We start from the raw sequence: 23,468 nt of genomic DNA on the forward strand, positions 1-23,468 counted from the left end.
AAAAAAATCTTTATGAAAAGAAAGAATATGGAAACCCAGGTTAAAGGGTGTCTCTTCCATGGCCAATATTTTAGTAATGATTAAGAAAGCAATTCCAAAAAACTAATCAGGAATGACACCAGTCTACTACACAAATCAGCTATCCTATTGAAAGGTAACAAGTGTTTAAGAGACTCAAATTAAGTGTTTAAAAGACTCAAGCAGATACTGTCAGGTATGATGAGCTAAAGGTAACTAAAATAAGCTGAAAAAAACCAAAAAAACAAAAAAAAAACCAGGTCTGCAGAAATAGCAAAGCATGACTTCAAATGACACACAACTCTGATCTGGAAACGCTATTAGCAGTCACCAAGTTCCCCCTAGCAGGCACTGTCACCACAAAAACAAAAGGCAGGGGTAGAAGACAGGTGTGATTCAGGGCAGTTCCAAACAAGACAAGGTTCTGGGAAAGTTCTATGCTACAAACCAAGCACACAACAGGCATCAAGGATCCTCAGTCCTATACAGATTTATCATACCATTATCCACTTGCTTCCTGACACCAAGTCTCAAATAATTAAGAATTAGAAGGCAACTGGGAAATGGTTTGCTTCCCACATCAGAACAAAGTAGGATAAGACAGCTGGAGGCAGGGCAGGAAAACAGGGACCATGTTCCTTAATCCAGATTTATTTCACAGTGAGAATGCAAGGATAAAAATTTTCTTAGTGCAGTGGCACTCACCCTCAGAATTCTGGTGTTCTGATGTTTAAAAAAATCAAATAATACAGAAAAATATTTATCTCAGTGGATAGTTATTTCCTTGATTTGCTTTAATTACATAACATCTTATCCTCACATGAATAATCTGATTTAATACAAGTTAAGTCTATAAATAAATTTGTTATTTCTTAAAAAAACAAGTAACTTTTCAAGAATTATTGTTTAAAAAATTTACCTAGAGAAATCATAGTATCAGTCATTTTACCCCTGTAACAGATGGTGCTCAAGTGCTCAAGTATCAACGCAGTATGTTTAACACATCACCCTTGAGTTCTGTTAGCATGCTGGCTTAGAGTCTTCTTAATCACTCTTTTCTTCTCCTTGATAGTGTCTATATTCTGGTTTCAGCTCCCATGTGTTTTTGTGGATTCCTTTTACATTTTGAATACCAATTTCTTTTAAGATTTCCTTCAGGTAGCCCTAAAAAAACAACCCAAAACAAACAAACAAAAAAACCCAAAGAGATGAGATTGTGAAGGCTGGAAACAAAATTTAACATAAAATGATATACCAAATCACATTTTATAAGTAATAAAAATTATGATGCTGTAAACACAACAAGGTTTCTCTATAAAGAGGTTCAATAAACTGCCTTTCAATTCTATACATGCAATATATGATAACTGCATTCAATATATGATCATCTACATTAAAGAGGTTGGAAGTCCTGAATGACAATGACCTGAGAGTTAAAAAAAAGCCTAGAAAATTATTGGTGCCCAATGCTTACTAAGATGACACTGTATACCAAGTGTAACCTGCCTCTGAGTTCAGTGGCCTAAGTTCAGAGACAATAATTCTTGAACCAGTCATTTCAGAAGCAGTAGCACATAAAACATGACAAATATTTTTGGAACAATAATATTCTATGAGGCAAGCACATGACAGGTATCCAGAATTCTCAGTTGTAAGCTGAGTTTTCAAATTTGCTCTCAGATCACTTACTTTTTCCTGTGTAATAAGGAAAGTCATTTTTGTCTTTACTATTGTTATCTTGGCCAAGCTTATCAAGACTGAGTGAGGATAAGAAGTGATAGTTAGCCCTGCTAAAACCCTGGGGGCAGCAGCTTTGTCATGTGTGGCTCCTCCTAAGGAAGGAAGGAGGCAAGCAGATAGCTACTGTAGAGCAGAACTCTGCATTGTGGTATTTCAGGTCCCTGAAAATTCAACAGATATTAATACCAAATGATTACTAGGTTTATGGAAATGATGGCTGTGATAAATGCAATACCAAATCTTACCTCTGCTTGCCAAAAGCATCCACTATAAACTAACCGGTATAAATTATAGTACTTTACCTCCTTCTTGGAGCAGACAGAAAAGTTAATCATTTAAAAGTGATTGTTTTTCCCCCCCGCTGTACAATAAACCAATCCAAAAATGATGTTTGTGTGTATGCTTCAAGGAACCAGTTACAGTATTATAGTGACTTATCTCTTTGATGAAATATGTAATACTATATTTATTGAAATAAGGCACTGATTAAAAAAATGACTGATAAGCTCTTACCTAGATAGTGTTTACGGCAGTGCCCTTCTTGAGTGTGGTGCTAGACTACCTGCATCAGAACCTCATGGGACGCTTGTTAAATAAGACCCATTTTAGGCCTAGTGAATCAAACTCTTTGGGGCCAGGCCTGGGTATCTGCATTTCCAAAAGACCCCAAGAAACTCTGATTTAACTAAAGTTCCACAGCATCTGCTTTAGGGATTCTCCCAGCTCTAATATTCTAGGATTTTTGAGTCTCTGAAGTATTCTGAGTCTTATCATTGCTGGACATTATGTGTTAACCAACGTAACCTAATACCACCTTACATTGGTATAATATTGTACAGTTTATAAAGTCCTCTTACTTAAGGGTAAGTTGTCATCTAGAAACAACAGCTGATTAGTTCTGGAACTACGTGCACACGAGTTCCTTCTGTGGCCCTGCTTGGGCTCAGTTCTACCAGGTCAGCAGCCTTCCCATTTCAGCGGCCAGCTCCCAGCAGGTGGCAGCAATGAATCAAATGACCCCTGGGTTTCCCCAGGAGGAGGCTTGCTGGTCTCCCAGACCTGCAGCTGGCTTTATCAAGACCCTTGTGCGTGAGTAAGCAAAAAGGCTTGAGACATCCAGGTCATGTGCATGTGTGCCATCCATCTGTCACTTAAAATTACATTTAGAATATAGGACACCTCATAAACTACTTTCTAATTAAACAAAACTCACAAATGGAAAATGATGGGTTGGCCACAAATTATCTTCAGTTTAGATGCCAAGAATGACAGCTTTGTCAAAATTCAAAAATGATTTCTTGTGAGACTAGCTAAGACCCTGTGCATAATCATGAAACTGCGGACGCTTTGCAATGGGTCAAAAATGAAAACAACAATCACCATGAGTACTGTGGTTGCCTGATAGAAGCTCTCTTGGTTTCAAGTCTAGTGTGCTCACTTATAATCTAAATATAGAACATGAAAAGCCTAAAAAGGGTTAAACACAAAATATTAAGAAAGTCTTAAGTGTAACAATTCAGTTGCTTGTGTAGTCCATCTTTATTTTGCTAAAGTAGTATATCAAAAGGTTACAGAACATTAGTTTTTAAACAAAAACATCACTTTTTTCCTTTTTGCAGTAAGAATGGAATGACATATTCAAAGACTATCAATTTACTACATTAGGTAACAAGATGGGATTAGGGTCACATTATCTAGCTATGGTACAGATTTTTTTTTTTTGGTAGGGGGTTAGGGGGAGAGGAAGGCAACTCTCTACATTTCCAAATGTAGTTTTTATATACAGTTTTATAATGTTCCCAACTGCAACCTAAGACCATTTTACTCTAACCAAATGAGTTAACTTGGCAACAATCATTAGCAGAGAAAGTAGTAGTAATGATACGGAAAAACAGGGTCAGAAAATCCTTGAAGGAAAGACACAAGTAGAAAATAGTGAGATCATATCATTCCTCTGTTTAAAATTTTTCAATGACTTCCCTTTAGGCCTACAGGTTAAATTCCAAACTCTTTGCAGGAATCCATTCAGGTCTGCTTTTTTTTTTAACCTTTGGCTTCATCTTCTAATACTTTCCTTTATATCTACTTGCCATTTCTGTGTCTGTAGGCTTCTAGTTTTTTCCATATGCTGTTCCCTTTTCTTGTAATGCTCACCCCCGCCCCAAAAATCTAAACCCCTCATCCTTTAAGATTTGGCACAAATGTCACTTTCTCAGGGAAACTTTCCCTAACAGTCCCAGCTCTCAATAAGGTTTTCATGATATATTATAAGCCTTTATTTGAATGTCCATCTCTCCCATCAAACCATGTTCCTATTATAGTGCCTGCTTGCACATTACAGAGGCTTAGCTCACTTATGCTGAACGGACAGGGTGTGCTTAAGAGTAAACAAAGGATCTAAGAGAATTGAAGGGGGTGCTTGAGGGGACATCACTCACAAGGTATAGGGATAAACTAAGGTAATTCCAGTTCTTTTCTCTCTTTTTTTAAAAAGGATTTTATTTACTTATTTTTTGTAGAGGGGAGAAGAGAGGGAAGAATCCACATGAGAGAAACATTGATTGGTTACCTCTTGTACACGCCCTGACCAGGGACTGAGCTTGCAATCCAGGCATGTGCTCTGATCAGGAATTGAACCAGCAACCTTTAGCCACACTGGTCAGGGCTCTAGTTCTTTTCATTTTTAGAAATGAAATTCAGGCTCTAATTAACTTATAGGGCAATGACTCAGTTGGAGAAATAAAAGTTGATTCATTAAATTGTTTACCTGAATTTGAATAACATTTATTACTAAAATCTGTATCACAGTGCTAAAATATTGTTGGAGACAAAGCCAATGGAGGGGGAAATTTTTAAGGTTCTAATAGGATTGAAGAGTAACTTTCCTTTTTAAAAACTCATGTATTCACACAAATATTTATTTTGGCACCCACTATGTACCAGGTAGAGTGGTACGACTCAATTTTTATCCTCACAGAGTTCACAGTTTAAGATAAAGATATGTGGGGCAGGCAGGAGACTTAAGGCATACAACAGGCAATCATGAAATAACACAGAAGCAGAGTAATAAGAATACATACACAGGATATTATGGGAGCACTGAAAAAGAGCACCTAACCTAGCCTGAGTCAAGATATTAGGTTGTTTGAAGGTATATATTTAATCACTTGAATTGAATGGTAATTCCATGCAGATACCAAGAAAAACTGGTTCTCCTCCTCTTACTTATTCTAAACACTGACTTTTTAATGTGATCTTTTGCCTACCTGTATTTTAAACAAAGGGGTCTAGAACTGAGTAGATCACCTTTATGTCACACAAAATTAGAGAGATTTCCAATTGCTGACTCTGTGCAGTGCTGCAGAACAAGATCTGAATAAACTGGCTGAGGTCCAGCAGTTCTTCATATCAAAGGGATGTGTAGGAGAGTATTTGCAGTAAGTCTTCATGTGGAGAAAAAAGGGATAGAATATTACAGCTTCCTTGGAAGGAAAAGGCAAAGCATATACTAAATCAAAGAAGTAAAGTGATAGGCTATGGTTTGCATTTGTGAGTAAAGACACAATTGTGGCAGCTAAAAAGCCAGAAATCCACAGATGAAATTCCTAACCTCTCTTCAAGATCAAGACAAACCTATGTAGTCATAAGGCACCACAGCCCACTATTTTAGTGTCTTTTTCTCCCTCCTTCCCTTCCTCAAACCCCCACCATTTCTACTCTCTGCCAACCAAATGGAGGATTTATCTGCCTTTCATTTCATCAGGAATTTCAGTCTTAAGCATTATGAAAATAATTCCAAGAAGTCGATCAAAAAGATTATCTTTGATAGAAAGCTGATCATCAAGTAAAACTACTTAAAGTAATAAGCCAATAATACAACTCTACTAGACTTCTAATCACAAAATGTTCCCAAAGAAGACTGGAATGAATATGCAATATGCAAAGCTACACCAAAGACTACAGCATTGGTTAATGCAGTCACCAAAGGGAAATCACTCTACATGTATGCTTCTTATAAAGTGATCCAAGGGCATTATCAGTTCTGTAATAATGTCAAGGTATCACTTCACATTTATGCGATTTTTGTGTGTCTGTGACTCCTTTATCCAAGGTCAGGGGAGAACTTACTGATGAATATGCTAGTGGCTCCAAGGAACAAAATTCTTTCATTAAAAAAAAAAATAAACAGAGACTTCCGGCAAGATGGAGGCATAGGTGGACGCACCATACCTCCACGCACAATCAAGATTAGAACAACAATTTAGAGCCAGAATAACACCCAGAACTGACAGAGAATTTATCTGAATGGAAGTCAGACAGCCAAGAAGTTGAAGTAGACCCGTTCATCCAGGCCAGTAGGAGGGGCTGAGAGGAGGAGCGGGTGCGGGTCGTGGCGTGCAGAGATGGGTGAGAACTTCCGGGAGTGAGGCGGCATTGTGGACCAGGGCAGAGCGCGCAACCCAGGATCCCAGAGAAGGGACTGAGATCCTAGGACAACAGAGCTACCGCCATTGTTCCCTCCCGCCCCGCCCGCACCCACCCCCACATACAATGTCACAATCTAGCGACTGGGGTGCCCAGCCCAGGGGAACACCTAAGGTTCCTCCCTTCACTGTAACAAGAGCAATCAGAAGGGGTGGGGGAGAGGGGAGAAAGAGAGAGACACGTCTCCAACAGAAGAACAGATCAGTCCCCAAGGACTCATCCTTTTGAGCGAACAAGAAATAGCCAATCTATCAGATGCACAGTTCAAAGCACTGGTGATCAGGAAGCTCAAAGAATTGGTTGATTTTGGGCACAAATTAGATGAAAAAAATGCAGGTTACCATAAAAGAGATGAAGGAAGATGCACGGAGAACCAACAGTGAAGGGAAGGAAATGGACTCAAAACAATAGCGTGGGCCAGAAGGAAGAAAAAAACAACCAAGCAGGAAAGAATGAAGAAACAAGAATTCAAAAAAAACGAGGAGAAGCTTAGGAACCTCCAGGACATCTTTAAACGTTCCAACATCCGAATTATAGGGGTACCAGAAGGGGAAGAGGAAAAGCAACAGATTGAGCACGTAGTTGAACAAATCATAAAGGAGAACTTCCCCACTCTGGCAAAGGAAATAGACTTCCAAGAAATCCAGGAAGCTCAGAGAGCCCCAAAGAAGTTGGACCCAAGAAGAAACACACCAAGGCACATCATAATTACATTGGCCAAGGTAAAAATGAAGGAGAGAATCCTAGAAGCAGCAAGAGATAAGGGGATAGTAACCTACAAAGGAGTTCCCATCAGACTGTCAGCTGATTGCTCAAAAGAGACCTTACAGGCAAGAAGGGGCTGGAAAGAAATATTCCAAGTCATGAAAGACAAGGACCTACATCCCAGATTGCTCTATCCAGTAAAGCTCTCATTTAGAATGGAAGGGCAGATAAAGTGCTTCTCAGATAAGGTCAAGTTAAAGGAGTTCATCATCACCAAGCCCTTATTTTATGAATGTTAAAGGGACTTGTCTAAGAAAAGATGAAGAAAAAACATGTATAGTAAAAGGACAGCAAACTCACAATTATTAACAACCACACCTAAAGCAAAAGCAAAACCAAAAGAAACTAAGCAAACAACTAGAACAGAAACAGAACCACAGAAATGGAGATCACATGGAGGGTTAGCAACAGGGGAGTGGGGGGGGAGGAGAGAGGGGGAAAAGGTACAGAGAATAAGTAGCATCGAATGTAGGTTGAAAATAGATAGGGGGAGGGTAAGAATAGTATGGGAAATGTAGAAGCTAAGGAAATTGTAAGTATGACACATGGGCATGACTAAAGGGGGGATATGGGTGGGAGAGAATGTATAGCGTGGAGGGGAGTGAAGGGGGGAAATGGGACAACTGTAATAGCATAATCAATAAAATATATTAAAAAAAGAAAGTAGAAAATAGAAAATGGAAGTTCTTCCAGCTTTGGTAATGGCTGTGAGCTATAATAGTTATTAGACTTTTTGATAACCTGCTTCTAGATTCTTTGTCAGAATTAATTATAAAAATTAAAATATTAAAACAAAATTATGTCATAGAAAACTGAAGCCCAATATAGACAGAAAAGTATAATAAAAGAATCTATTAACTTTAGTCAAGAAAAATGAAAACACACACACACACACACACAAAACCCCACAGATTCAGTACCCAATGGCTGTTACTGGTCTGAAAAATTGTGGTGGCTGCACAGAAGCTGGAATGGAAGGATAGCCTTCCTCCTTCTGACACAGGATTCATTCCACATGAGTGTGACAATCAATTAATATTAAAAAATGAAGCCAAAAACTTCTATTGTGAGTGCTTACAGTAGGAAGAAGTGAGCAATAGACCTTGTGTGGGTGGTTTCCCTACAAACTAATGATATAAAACATATCATTATTACTTGATTACTTCATACCTTTTAATGTTTATAAAATTGAAGGTCTAAAAGACTGGACATTTAACAAATTCTGTACAGGCAGGAAATGGCAAATCCTAATCTAGAATGTGGTTCTCTTGTCTCCCAAACCCATGCTCTTTCCACTTTCTACAACATACTTCCTGATCTTGGAATGTTAAATCTGTAACAATGGAGATAAAAGAAATTTACAATGTTTTTATTCTTTAAATATACTGTAAATTTTGAATCAGTTGCATATTCCCATGGAACAAAGTGATATGCATTACATTTAACTTTAAAATTACTGCTTTAAAACAATGACCACTTAATATTTAGTGATACTTTGGATCTGCAGTTTAGGTTGAGTTCAGCTGTTCAACTGCTCTGGTCTAAGCTGGGCCAGCAACAAGCCAGGAGGGAGCTCCGTATATAGGTATTTGCAGGTTTGTTTCTGGAAAACAGGGGTAGGCTGGGCAGCTGGGCCATATTCCTTGTTATCCAGGTGTCTAGGCTGGGCTGGTTCACAACTCCCCTTGGAATGGGTTCAAGAAAGAGGAAACATCAATGCGCTCTCTACACTCAGCTGAGAACTGCACAATGCCACTGACTCTGAATTCTCTCAGTGAAAATTCTCTCTGACAGGTGAAATTTTAGAAACCAGTAAAATGTCATCTTACTTAATGTTCATATGTTCAAGAGCCCATTTCATGAACTGTCTTTTCCCTATTTCTGTATTTTATTTTTAGTCATTTGAACATTGGTTTATAGGTTTGTATCTGTATATAATATTTATATAATAGATTACTTGAAATATTTAATGTTTAAAATAATTTCTAAATTGCTTTGTTTTAATACTTATATTAAAGTATTTATTGGTTCAATTTAAGTTTACTTTTTAGATGGGAAGAATGGATCCAACTTTACTTTTTCTCAGTATGATTTCCAGGTTCTAGTGCAATTTACTTAATAATTTATATTTTATTCACTAATTAGTATGCCACTTATATGATATTTTACATTTTAATTAGCTTTAGAAACTTTATTACTATCTACTCTTGCATTCCATTGCTTTTTCAGTTTATTCATTAACCAGTACAAGAACATTAATTAAAAGTTGGTTTGATATTTTAAAAAAATAAATAAATAAACAAACTATAGCCCTGGCTGGCATAGCTCAGTGGATTGAGCATGGACCTGCGAATCAGAGGGTCACTGGTTCGGTTTCCAGTCTAGGGCACATGCCTAGGTTGCAGGCCAGGTCCCCAGTTGGGGGCAGGGCACATGAGAGGCAACCACACATTAATGTTTCTATCTCTCACTTTCTCCTTCCCTTCCCCTCTCTAAAATAAATAAAATCTTAAAAAAAAAGACTCAACTTAAAAAAAAAACAACATAAAACTACACATTAGGCATAAGTTGTGAAGCAAGGTGACTGCTTTACATACAGAAAACTGTGAAGAGGAAAGGAAAGGTGATGCTGGAAACATCTATGGAACATGGGTCACCTTGGCATTTTTCTCCTTTTGGTTTCACCTCTGCTTTTCTACTAGATCCTGGCCCCGTCTTCCTCTCAGGGCCCCACTGGCTGTATTCCTCTCATTGTAAAACTCTTAAGAAGCAGAGAGATGATGGGTAATGAAATGGTCAAAGCACATACCCCACCCCCGAACCCCTGGCCTACCTTATGGCTTAATCCAAGTTCTGAGAAAACAATTCATTACTGCATTAATATTTGTAAATCATTTTCATCTATCTGGATTTGGCAAAAGATTGACATGTTTGCATAAGTCAGTTAAAGTTTCCTTCCTTTGGGACAAAACCTTTAATTTTAACCTCTTGCTTAATGACACTTTCTAAACTATACTATTTATATGCTGAATGTAATATAACCTTAGAATATGGCTGGTTATTCCAAGGCTGGGATATGATGGCTTTGAACTAGGAAAAAAGTGTTTGTGTGTCTATATACATATTTAATGTTGAAACTGTTAATAAGGAAAATACAATCAGAGATATCCAAAGTTTAATAGGTAAAGACAAAAAAATAAAAGTCCATTTGGAATTTAAATATGATTTCTTGCACTTAGAACCATGGCATTTAGAACCTTACATTACTGCATTTGGTGTGAGGTATAGTTTGAAATGTACAAAATATAAGAAGATACCAATTTTCATAGTTATTACTTGTTTACTTGAAAATGTTGCTAGAAACTAAATGGCATACAGAAAGACTCTCTAGGTATATATTTTACCAAGAGAGAATTTTCAGAAAGTTACCTAGCATTCCCAGTGATGAAACATTATTTACTTTGTGATACTTGGAACAGAGAGTAAAAGTTTTTGCTGGCTAAGGATTAAAGAAGGATTGATGACAATCTGCCAGTTCCTCAGGTTAAAAAGTTACCACAATGATCCAGCAATTTTACTCCCAAGAGAAATAAAAACATATCTTTACACATAAACCTGTACATGAATGGTCATAGCAGCTTTACTCATAACAGTCAGAAAGTGAAAACAGGTCAAATGCCCATCCATGAGTGAATAAACAAAATGTTGTATAACTTGTTTGAATATAGTAAATTATATTGGTATATAATGGTATACTATTTGGCAATAAAAAGGAACAAAATGCTGACACATGCCACAAAATGGATAAAACATGAAAATATTACGCCTAAATGAAAGAAGTCAGTCATTAAGAGATCATGTACTTTATGATTCCATTTATACGAAATGTCCAGGGTAGGCAAATCTATAGAGACAGAAAGCAGATCAGAGGTTGCCTAGGTTCCAGCATAAGGGGAAAGATGATGATGATGATGATGGTGATGATTTCCAGTATAGAAGTCTTTTTTTTTTTTCCCCACATTTATCATGCTATGAATTCATAGGGAATGGGTTTCAACAGCTCAGGCTCCTTTCCGGTCGTTCTCACAAAGTGTGCTTCTCTGGGTGGAGCAGGCTGACTCTTCAGTTGAAAGTTCACTCAGGTACCTTTTTCTCTTTGGCTTCCTTCTTTTTCTGATCATTTTCCTTCACACATTTCAAGAGGCTATCTCGACTCTTTGAGTGCTTAATATGTTCAATTTGTACATCAATTCTCTTGGCAAGAATCTTGCCCTTAACTTGTTTGTCTACAACAATGCCCACCGTATGCTGGGTGACTTTATAGACTCTTTCAGTTTTGCCATGGTAACGTTTGTGGGGCATTCCTTTCTGAACCATGCCAATTCCCTTAATATCTACAATATCACCTTTCTTGTAGATTCACATGTATGTAGCCAAAGAAGCAACTCCATGTTTTCTAAAAGGCCTAGAGGGTACCTCTCCTCTTTCCCTTTGTGTTAGTCATTTTGGCGAATTACTGGAAGACGGCGGTTCCGCAGGAATGATTGTTAATAGGTACAGAGTTGCCCTCTAAAGTGAAGAAAGTGTTCTAAAATTGACTGTGGTTGATAGATATGCAACTTTGTGAATATACTAAAACCCACTCAACCATAACTTAAAAACAAAACAAAACAAAACAGTGTAACTTGTATTGAAAATAGAGGTTTTCAATTTGTGGGGTGGAAGGAGACCTCTTGAGGTCTCACAACATATCAAGAAAACACCATCTTTTTAATTATTAAATTATCATGAGTAAAGTAACATGTCAAACAGTGGCTAGTTCTGTGTACATCAGCTCATATGTACTGGAAAAATGATGGAATTAGAATATCTGTCTTGGGACATTCCAGGAGGAAAGACTGGCTTATAAAGTTGCAATAGAGAACTGAAGAAAGCCAGCCTACAGGCTTATCTTCTGGTATCTCAGTTCCCCTTCCCAGGCAGAGAAACTGGAAGGCTTCAAACACTTATCTAAATCCATAATGTTTCCTCTAATGCAGAGACCAATGCAAAGAAAATGATTTCTTTCCTGAGACAACTTCCAGAAGAACTCTAAGTCTAAAAACAAGTCCTAGTTTGTTCAGGGAGTAAATAAAAAATTCAGGAGAAAGCAACTAACAAGCTTAGAAACTTACTTTACCTCCCTTTAAATCAAATGGGACTGGAAAGGTAGAGAAGATTTTATGGGTAATGGCAATTTTCAGATTAAAGATAAATATTAATGCCTATTGCTTAAGTGAAAATTCTATGTAATTTATATATAAAAATAAATGTCAAAAAAATTTTTTTTACTGGGTGCCTTTGTTAGATATTGCTTTTATCAACGTAATATCTCAAGTAAAATCTGGAGTCAACTGGTTATACTAGTAAATTTACCCCAACTTTTAACTCACTCAAAAATATGTAAAAAACCCTGGCTGGTGTGGCTCAGTGGATTGAGTGCCGGCCTGCGAATCAACGGGTCACCAGTTCAATTTCCAATCAGGGCACATGCCTGGGTTGCAGGCCAGGTACCCAGTAGGGGGCACGCAAGAAGCAACCACACATTGGTGTTTCTCTCCCTCTCTTTCTCCTTCCCTTCCCCTCTCTCTAAAAATAAATAAAATCTTAAAAAAAAACCCACAAAAAAGAAATATAGGGTCCCCTTTTCTCCACAACCTCTCCAACACTTTTTGTTTGTTGCTTTGTTTATGATGGCCATTCTGACTGGTGTGAAGTGGCATCTCAGTGTGGTTTTAATTTGCATCTCTCTGATAGCTAGAGATACTGAGCATCTTTTCATGTGTCTCTGGATCCTCTGTATGTCCTCCTTGGAGAAATATCTGTTCAAGTCCTTTGCCCATTTTTTTAACTGGGTTGCTTGTCTTAGAGTAGAGTAGTGTAAGTTCTTTATATATTTTGAAGATGAAACCCTTGTCTGAGGTATCATTGGCTAATATGTTTTCCCATACAGTTGGTTCTCTTTTTATGAGAGTAAAAGAAAACTGTACTTGAACAACGATTAAAAAAAAAAGAAATATAATAAAAAGATTTAAAAGAGGATGAAACAAACCATGTATTAAAAGACAAAACGGCCCTGGCTGGTGTGGCTCAGTAGATTGGGTACCAGTCTGTGAACCAAAGGGTTGTCAGTTCGATTCACAGTCAGGGCACATGCCTGGGTTGTGGGTCAGGTCTGCAGTTGGGGGCACACAAGAGGCAATCACACAGTGATGATTTTCTCTCCCTCCTTTCCCCTCTTTCTAAAAATAAATAAATAAATAAACAAATAAAATCTTTAACAAAATAAGTAAGAGAGAAAATGTTACTATCCCATTATAAACTTGGTAGCAGATCTATTGAATGTTTCCTATGAACATTCTATTCATAAGAAAAATATTACAATTCATAAATATTTAAATTTCATCCATTTATATTCAAACATAGTTAATAATTTATTTTAGCATGACATCTCAAATTCTAAAACTTTTAACTAAAGCTCCACATTTCGTAAGCTGGCAAATAATTATTTTATTTTATTTACTTATTTTTTAAGCATATCTGCTTTTTAAAAAAAATTTTATTTATTTATTTTTAGAGAGGGAATGGGAGGAGGGAGGGAGGGAGAGAGAGGGAGAGAGAGAGAGAGAGACAGAGAAACATCAATGTGCGGTTGATGGGGGTCATGGCCTGCAACTCAGGCATGTACCCTGACTGGGAATCGAACCTGCGATTCTTTGGTTCACAGCCCGCGCTCAATCCACTGAGCTACGCCAGCCAGGATGGCAAATAATTATTTTAAGAAAATAGGAGTCCTGGACTTTCAGTCAAGATGGTGGCATAGGCAGACCTGGCTGACCTCTTTGCACAACCACATCAAAATTACAACTAACATGTAGAACAACCATCACTCAGGAATGCCAGAAATTGAGCTGAATAGAAACCTGATAACTATGAAACTGAGATGACTGGAACTCTGACAACTACAGAATTAAAGAAACCACATCCACCCAGACTGGTAGGAGGGGCGCAGCCACGGAACAGGCTGGTCCCACACCTACATGGATAAAAGTTTGGGAATGAGAACTCGGGAGTGAGCAGGCTCAGACCCATACCAAGCCCCCCAGCCCAGAATCCCAGTGTCAGGAAGATAAGTTCCCACAACTTCTGTCTGTAAAAATCAGGGGGGACTGAGTCAGTGGAAGAAACTCCTGGAGCCCTAAGCAGTTCCTCTTAAAGAACCCACACAGACTTACTCAGACTCACTCCCTCTGAGCTTTGGAACCAGGGTAGCAGCATGAAAGGCTCCAATGGTATACAGGGAGAAAATGAAGTGTTGGCATCAAGACGAGCAGAGGCCGTTGTCCCTTTGCTAAACTCTCCCCCAGCAGAGTTGGTAATCTCATGCCATATCATAGACACCATCAACATGGCTAATACTGTGTAACCTGCCTTGGAGATCACCAGAGGCTCTGACCCTCCCAATTTACAGGCACATCCAAGCTGCTTTTTCATAAGAATAGTTGGTCTTAGCTCCTAAAACCTATCAAATAGGAAACAGATGGCTTCAGCGCACCCTAGAGGCAGCCAGATTAGATTCACAGTTTGGCTTTGCCAATCTCCAAGCTTAGGATGAGTAGCAGCCACCTCAGATTGCTTACATCTCACGTAGGGTGGCCTTGGGCAAAAGGTTATGGGCTGACATTGGTCTGCAACTGGGAAATCCAAGGTCAGCGCACCCAGTGGATAGCTACAGACCATGTCTGAGCATTACCACCCTGCCCCTGCACAGCTGATCCTCCACAGGGAGTGGAGGTTGGTGACCAGTGGTCACAGCCTGTCCCTGTAGCTGACTGGCCTGGGTAAATCCCTCCCATTGACCTGCCAACAGCACACAAAGGGCACATCTCAAGTACCCAGCTTGGGTGATAGGGGAGGCTGTGCCACTGGACCCTACAAGGTACTGGCTACAATAGGCCATGCTACCAAGACATGGAGTCATAGCAGCTCTACCTAATACATAGAAACAAACAGTGGGAAGCTGCCAAAATGAACAAAGAAATATGGCCCAAATGAAAAGAACACATCAAAACTCCAGAAAAAGAGCTAAACAAAAGGGAGGTAAGCAATCTATCAGCTGCAGAGTCCAAAACATTGGTATAAGAATGCTTAAGGAACACTGTGAGGTCATCAACAGCATAAAAAAAGATCCAGTCAGAAATGAAGGCCACAATATGAAATAAAGAACACTTTATAGGGAAACAACACTAGAGTGGATGAAGCTGAGAATCCAATCAACTATACAGAACATAATAAGGAAGCAAAAACTACCAATCAGAACAATAAGAAGAAGAAAGAAGCCAGAGAAACCCTGTGGATAATGTGAGCAGCCTCTGGGACAACTTTAAGAGGTCCAACACTCACCTCATAGGGATATAAGAAAGAGAAGAGAAAGAGCAGGAAATTGGAAATCTATTTGAAAAACTGATGAAAGAAAATTTCCCTAATCTGGTGAAGGAAATAGACATGCAAGACCAGGAAGCACAGAGTCCCAAACAAGATGGATGCAAAAAGGCCCATGCCAAGACGCATCGTAATTAAAATGCTAAAGGTCAAAGATAGAGGGTCTTGTCGACTCTCAGCCAAGATGGTCACTTTGTCTCCTCACACAACCATAAGAAGGATAACAAATGATCTGAAGACAAAAAACAACCAAAATTGCCAGAAAATTGAATTGTATGGAAGTCTGACAACCAAGGATTTAAAGAAGCAACATTCATCCAGACAGGCAGGAGGGGCAGAGAGGATGCAGCATGGCACAGAGAGGCGCTGGTGGCAGTCAAGCACCTGCAGTGGTGGCCCACAGAATGGGCAGTCCCACACTAAGAATGGGCAGTCGCACACTAATGTACGGCTGATAAAAACTGGGAGTGACAACTACGGAGTGAGCAATCCTGGCCCCAAGTCAGACCCACAGCCCACTGTTCCAGTGACAGGAAAATAAAGCCTCATAACCTCTGGCTGTAACCCAGTAGGGGTTGGCATGGTAGAAGAAACCACTGGTTTCTCAGAAGAGTTTGTGTAAAGGGCCCACAGGGTCCTAGAACGTCTTATGCACTCTGGGAATCAGCATGAGGGCAGCATCTAGAAGGTCACCAGATGCTACGGGAAGTGGAGGAAGTGACTGGAAACAGGGTGGGTGACAAGCAAGAGGCACTGTGCCCTCTCTGACCTTTTCCTCACCCCAGTGGTAAAGTGGGCTGCCCTGCCCTGGCGAATACCTAAGGCTCCACCCCTTACAACATAACAAGTGCATGGGAATCAAAACAGCTTTAACTGATACACAGAAACTCAGGGAGGCTGCCAAAATGAAAAAAAAAACAGGTAGATAAGGCCCAAATGAAGGAATGGATTAAAATTGTAGAAAGAGAACTAAGCAACACAGAGACAGACAATCTATGAGATCAGATGCAGAGTTTAAGGCACTGGTGATCAGGATGCTCAAAGAAATGTTGAGTATGGTGGCAAAATAAAGGAAGAAGTGAAGGTTATGCAAAGTGAAATAAAGAAAAACATACAAGGAACCAATGGTGAAGGGAAGGAAATTGAGATTCAAATCAATGACATGGAACAAAAGGAAGGAATAAACAGTCAACCGGGACAGAAGAAATGAGAATTCAAAACAATGAGAAAAGGCTTAAGAACCTCTGGGACAACTTTAAGCATACTAACATCTGAATCAGGGATGCCAAAAGGAGATGATGACCAAGAATTGAAAACTTATTTGAAATAATGAGCTAAAACGTCCCTAATTTGGTGAAGGAAATAGATATGTAAGTCCAGGAAGCTCAAAGCATCCCAAACAAGTTGGACACAAAGATGGCCACACTAAGACGCATCATAATTAAAATGCCAAAGGTTAAAGATAAAGAGAGAATCTAAAAGCAGCATGACAAAAAAAGAGAGCTACCTACAAAGGAGTTCCCATAAGACTATCAGCTGATTTCTCAAAAGAAACCTTGCAAGCAAGGAGGAACTGGCAAGAAGTATTCAAAGAGATGAAAAGCAAGGACCTACATACAAGATCACTCTATCCAGCAAAGCTATCATTTAGAGTTCAAAGGCAGATAAAGCACTTCCAAGAACAGGTAAAGCTAAAGGAGTTCATCATCACCAACCCTTATTGTATGAAATGTTGAAGGAACTTATCTAAGAAAAAGATAAAAACTATGAACAGTCAAGAGACGACAAGTTTACAACTATCAACAACAGAATCTAAAAACAAAACAAAACAAAACAACAAAAACTGGACAAGCAACTAGAACAGGAGAATCATAGAGATAAAGATCACACGGAGGGTTGTTAGCGGTAGGTGGAGGGGTGAAGATGGTGGAAAAGGTACAAGGAATAAGAAGCATAGTTGGTGGATACAGAATAGACAGAGGGGTGCTGGCAATAGTATGGGAAATGGAAAAGCCAAAGAACTCATATGTAAGAGTCATGGACACAAAGAGGAGGTATGCTGGAGGGAATGGGGGTACTAGGCAAAGGGGGGCCAAGAGGGATAAAATGTGACAACTGTAATAGCATAATCAATCAAACATACTTAACAAAAAAAAGAGAGAGAAAAAATATTAAATGCAGCAGTTAGTTACCTACAGGTGAGGTCCCATAAGACTGGCAGCTCACTTCTCAAAAGAAGCTCTGTAGGCTGGAAGGGATTGGCAAGAAATATTCAAAGCCATGAAACACAGGGCCCTACAGCCAAGACTGCTCTACCCAGCAAAACTATCATTTAGAATTGAAGGGCAGAATAAAGAACTTCCCAGACAAGAAAAAACTAAAGGAGTTCATCATCACCAAACCATTATTATGTGAAATGTTAAAGGGATTTATTTAAGAAAAAGTCAAAACTATGAACAATAAAATGGCAATAAATACATATCTATCAACAACCGAATCTAAAAACCAAAATAAGCAAACAAGAACAAAGAGAATTATGGATATGGAGAGTGTTTTGATGGTTGATGGATGGGAGGGGTTGTGGGGGAATGGGTGAAGAGGTGAGGGGATTAAGAAGTACAGAGAGGTAGTCACACAACAGCCATGGAGATGTAAAGTACAGTATAGGAAACAAAGTAGTCAAAGAACTTATAAGCATGACCCATGGACATGAACAACGGTGTGTGAATTGCCTGAGATAGTGGGGTATGTTGGGTGGAAGGGCAAAAGGGGAAGTAGTGGGACAACTATAATGACATAATCAATACACAATAATTTAAAAATAAAAACTTCCAGCCCAGACTGGTGTGGCTCAGCAGGTTGGGTGTTATACCACAGGCCAAAATGTTGTTGGTTCAATTCCTGATCAGGGCACATGCCTAGGTTGTGGCCCCTGTCCCCAGTGGAGGTCTGTGAGAAGCAACCAATTGATGTTTCTTTCCCATTCTTCTAAAAATAAATAAACTCTTAAAAAAAGAAAAACAAAAACTTTCAGTTACAGGGACAATGAAGAGAACTGACAGAAGATATGTGAACAGAAAACAAATGGTAAAAATTTAGGGGAAAAAAGAGAAAACAGCATTTATTAACTACTAAATCTGGAATGAGTTTCAAACACTTAAAAATATCTATTTTTACTGTGGATTAGGAGCTAAATGAACTGAGATAAAGCTTAAATTCCATTCTCTATGTACCCGGTTTAGATTAATGATGACTCAATAACAGAGAAATCAGAAAGCAGCTGCCTGAGAGATTAGTTTTAAATTTTTTATTAGAAAGAGATTCCCAGTGTTAGAAAAATATTTTCCTTGCTTGTCACACACGTTTATATATCTGAATGTAGAAGAAGCAATGTGGTAAGAGATATTCCTAGACTGAAGTCAGGACAACTGGGTTCAAACTACTAGGCAACTCTTTGTTTGCTAGCTTTTTAAATTAGAAAGGTTACCACTGCCTTTAGATCCTGAGTCAAGCTCTGGCTGGTGTGGCTCAGTGGACTAAGCACTGGCCTGCAGACTGAAAATTTCCTGGTTTGATTCCCTGTCAGGGCACATGCCTGGGTTGCAGGCCAGGTCCTCTGCTGGGGGCATGCAAGAGGCTACTGATTGATGTTTCTCTCCTCCCTCCTTTCTCCCTTTCTAAAAATAAAAATAAATAAAACCTAAAGAATCCTGAGATGTGTGTGTGTGTGTGTGTGTGTGTGAGAGAGAGAGAGAGAGAGAGAGAGAGAGAGAGAGAGAGAGAGAGAGAGAGAGAGAGAGAGAGAGAGAGAGGGAGAGGGAGAGGGAGAGAGGGAGAGGGAGAGGGAGAGGGAGAAAGAGGGAGGATATAGGAATATGGGGTATATGGCCTGAGCAATCTGTGGAACAATGGTGTCACTTTAAGTGGAGAAACCTGGGGGAAGCTTTGGAGGGGTGCAGAAATCAAGAGTTGTGTTTTGAACACACTAAACTTGAAATTACAATAAAATAATTAATATCGATTAGGTGTTAACTCTGTACTAGGTAGTGGGCCCTGGTGTTGGGAACCGCCTTGCCAGGTTTCAGAAGCTGTAACCCCCCTACGGCTAAGGCTGAGTAAGCGACCTTTGGACCATAAGCCACTAAGGAGACAAAGCTTATCTCCCTAGAAGGAGCGCTGCTTCTGCTCCTTTTCCTTCACCCTGCCTGGCCCCCAATGCTTGGTCGGTTAGCCAATGACGGTAAGATTCCTCAAGGGAGGAATGACCAAAGACAGGCATGATCACAGGGAGGCCCCAGGGAAGGACTTGGGGGACTACAGCAAAAGGGGGTGATGGACCCTCATCCCTTGGCTTTGACATAGCCTGAGTCCTCATTATGTTTGCAAGAACTCCCGTCATCTCTTGGATGCCTTACTTCCGCTGCCTGACTTAAGCCTGAAACAGTGATAGGAGGGCAGTGCAGCCCTGTGCTGGAAAGGGTGGGTTCCCTGGGTGATCAGGTCTGAGAAAGAATATATAAAATCCCATGAAACCTGCTTTGCTAAGAATGCTCTCAATTAAACGATAAGGGTCCAACAGGAAATGAGTTTGTTTCCCAAAGTTTTGTAGCCCTTTAGCTAACAGACTCTGACTCAGAATAAGCCCTCATAGTTCTTTGTATACTATCTATTGTTTGATCCTTACTGCCTGACAATGATTAATGAGCTTTACCTATATTCCTGTGCAAATTCAAGGCAAGGGTTGGGGCCCTTTCCCCTTGAGAGAGTAGCCGTGCCGTCCCTTTTCCTCCACAGGACTTGGTAGTCCATGTGAATTTGTCTCGTATCTCATCCATAACGCCGCAGATACTGTGGGCCGGTGTCCGTGTCACCCTGGCCGGTAGAGTACTCCTACTGCATCATCTTGTTTAAGGAATGGACATACCACCCTGCCACATCAATAAGATCTTCCCTGGGGTTTTTATTGGAATTACCAGGGCAGATAGTTTTTTTGCTTAGAGGCTGCTAGCTATGAGGTGCTTTAGGGGATCATTTTGTCTACCACATGGGAAGATCCTGTCTTTAAAAATAAAAACAATGGACAAGAAACACAGAACGATGAAGAGAGATGTGGAGAGATGGAAAGAGAAAGTTCTAACTAAATAATATTAGTATCTGGATCTGGTCATGTTTAAAGCTAGACGCATTCCCAAACTTCTTAGCTACTGAAGCCAATAAATTCTACTTTAGTTTAAGCTAGTTCAAGTTTAGTTTCTATTCCTTGCAACTAAGAGTCCCAACTAATTCACATATCTAGAATAGCATACACTTATAAATAAAATTTTATTTTTTGACAGGAGAAATTCTTAATATTCAAATATTCTAGTTATTTTATCTTTAAAAAAACCCTATCTTTCTGATTTGTTTAAATTACTTCTACTTAAGCCCTGGTGGTGTAGCTCAATGGACTGAGTATGGATCTGCAAACCAAAGGGTTGCTGATTTGGTTCCCAGTCTAGGGAATATGCCTGGGTTGCAGGCCAGGTTCTCATTAGGGGGCACTCGAGAGGCAGCCACACATTGATGTTTCTCTCCCTCTCTTTCTCCCTCCCTTCCCTGCTATCTAAAATAAATAAATAAAATCTAAAAAAATCTAATAAAAAATTAAATTACTTCTACTTAAGCCTTTACTCTGGCCTGTCTGAAGACAAACTGTGAAGATTACTTTAACGTTACTTTACTGTTGCACTACTTTACTAAAAGCCTACTTTGTGTAAATAAGCAACAGCCCGTTAAGCTGGGGAACTTGACATATTGGCATTAAGCTGCCTCAAAATCAAAGCCATAGAAATCTTTGCCTAGTTTTTCCTGTTGATTTGAACTTACTTTAATAAGAGCATGCAAACTGTTCAATAGCATTTTGAATTTGAAAAAGAGATCCACTCAATTGACATGACTTATGATTTAAAGGGGATTATCAATAATTAAAGGTAAGTTTCCCTCAATCTTGACCTGAAATTCAATGGATGTAGCACAAGGAAATTAATTGGTTCAGTTATCATCAGAGCTGATGTTGGATGACACTTTTAATAGAAACACTGGTAAATGGGTTCTGTGCTAGAAAAGAGTGTGTTAGTGCTCAAAGGGTCTTGACAGTTTAATGTGTCAAAGGGAACAACTGGATAAACTTTCTGTTGGTTTGTATTTGGAAGGAAATGCTATATATGCCTCTATTTTAAAGATATAATAAAATATAAAGAAAGACTAGACACGTTCAAAGTGATAGATCGAATATTGCCAGGGGACAAAAATAACAGAATCCCTCTGATACTTCAGTTTCAAAGAGGGGAGGAGAGAGTAAAAATTTAAACTGTAAATGGTTACTGACCATGTTTCTGACTTTACATCAGTTACAGATCTTGACCTTTTATTTATTTATTAAATTTTATTTATGCATTTTTAGAGAGAGGGAAGGGAGGGCAAAAGTGGGGGAGAGAAGTATCAGTGTGTAAGTTGCCTCTCACATGCCCTCCACAGGCAAAACCCAGGCATGTGTTCTGACTGGGAATGAAAACCTTTCTGAGGGTCTTGGGCCCTCAATGAGAATCTGATATAAACATGGATCTGCTCCCCAGAAAAATCCATACATTTTTGAACATACTAATAAACGTATCACTATATCCCCTAAAGTCCATTAATTAAAGAAAGCTTTATTATAAGAAATTCACTGAGTACTACCACATAAAAATTATAAGAACCAAAACTGAGAGAATTACTGGTTATCCCTTTTCTTTGATGCAAAATGAATAAAACTTTTAAAATGTGTCATTCCATATTAAGGCAAAGAAATTCTTTTCCTTCTGAATGTTCTCTTTAAATGTCTATTTCACATACATAGTTTGAGTTCAGTTTTTGGACTGACCTTTTCATATTTATATAAAGCACCCAGATAAACTTCATTAAAACCATAAGAAACACAGCTTAGCTAATGAATTATTCTATTTCAATTTTTTTTCTAGCTTGGAATGCCATTTCTAAGGCTTTCATGCCAAAGGGAGTGAAGTCATTAAGATGAATTGATAATACTGTAGTACGAGCATTTTCCTGTTGTCTTTTAAAAAAACTAGATCTTTTGGAACTTAAATTAATTCTTTAATGAAAAAGTAGAAGGCTGAAGTACAACAGCAGAGAAATCTCTGAGGAAGTGGGAAACTGAAGTTTCACAAATCATTTTCTATAGCTTTGAAAAAATCTTAAAAAAAAAAGTACCAAACCCTTTAATAAGTAGTAATTTGGTTATGTTAACATTTTTAAAAACTGGCTATCTTGTTATATATTCCGAAGCAAATAAATAGGACAGTTAGAATAATATATTCCTTGATTATGCTGGCAAAGTGGACAAATTATAAAAGGACAGAAAATAAAAGGTTTTCCTAAAAAACTTATAAATACTGTTATAATTCAATTTGATACTTGGCTTGCATAACAGTATAAGAAAGATAAACAGAAGGAAATGTCAAAGACTAGAGAAAGGATTTGGATTCCTTACCTGTTACCAGTGTTTAAATGGACTAGAAATACAAATGATTAGGCAAGTAGGCACAAAAGTCTGGAGAAGTAATAAAAATGATTATTTATAGAAAAAGCAAGATTTTTAAAACACTCATTTTTAAAATTGTTCTTTAAAAATGGAGAACAAGCCAACTTAACAACAATCTCAATAAGCATCATGAGGCAATACTGCTAGTTTAAAAGGATCTAATATTAGTACTAGTGGATTCTGATTTTTAAAAAATTCTTTAGAGCCCTGGTTAGTGGACAGAGCACTGGCCTGGGGAGTAAAAGGCTGTCATTTCAATTTCCAGTCAGGGCATATGCCTGGGTTGCAGGCCAGGTCCCCAGTACCGGGAGCATGAGAGGCAACCACATATTGATGTTTCCCTCCCTCTCTACCTAAAAACAAACAAACAAATACATAAAATCTTAAAAAATAAAAAAAA

The 23,468-nt window shown here is 38.7% G+C and overlaps 1 protein-coding gene and 1 pseudogene across 1 annotated transcript in view; both read right to left on the bottom strand.

The window, feature by feature from the left end:
* Positions 1–653: 653 nt before the first annotated feature.
* The window catches only part of GTF2F2 (general transcription factor IIF subunit 2), a 154,816-nt gene continuing 132,001 nt past the window's right edge, over positions 654–23,468 (bottom strand). The window contains exon 8 of the mRNA XM_045839238.1: positions 654–1,182. Coding sequence (XP_045695194.1) covers positions 1,063–1,182 — 120 coding nt within the window. The 3' untranslated portion in view covers positions 654–1,062. The remainder of the gene's footprint in view (positions 1,183–23,468) is intronic.
* LOC123818900 lies at positions 11,033–11,512 on the bottom strand (annotated as a pseudogene).

The sequence above is a fragment of the Phyllostomus hastatus genome, unplaced genomic scaffold (genome assembly GCF_019186645.2).
Source record: "Phyllostomus hastatus isolate PE091 unplaced genomic scaffold, TTU_PhHast_1.1 phas_contig_29, whole genome shotgun sequence".
Taxonomy (NCBI): Eukaryota; Metazoa; Chordata; class Mammalia; order Chiroptera; family Phyllostomidae; genus Phyllostomus; species Phyllostomus hastatus.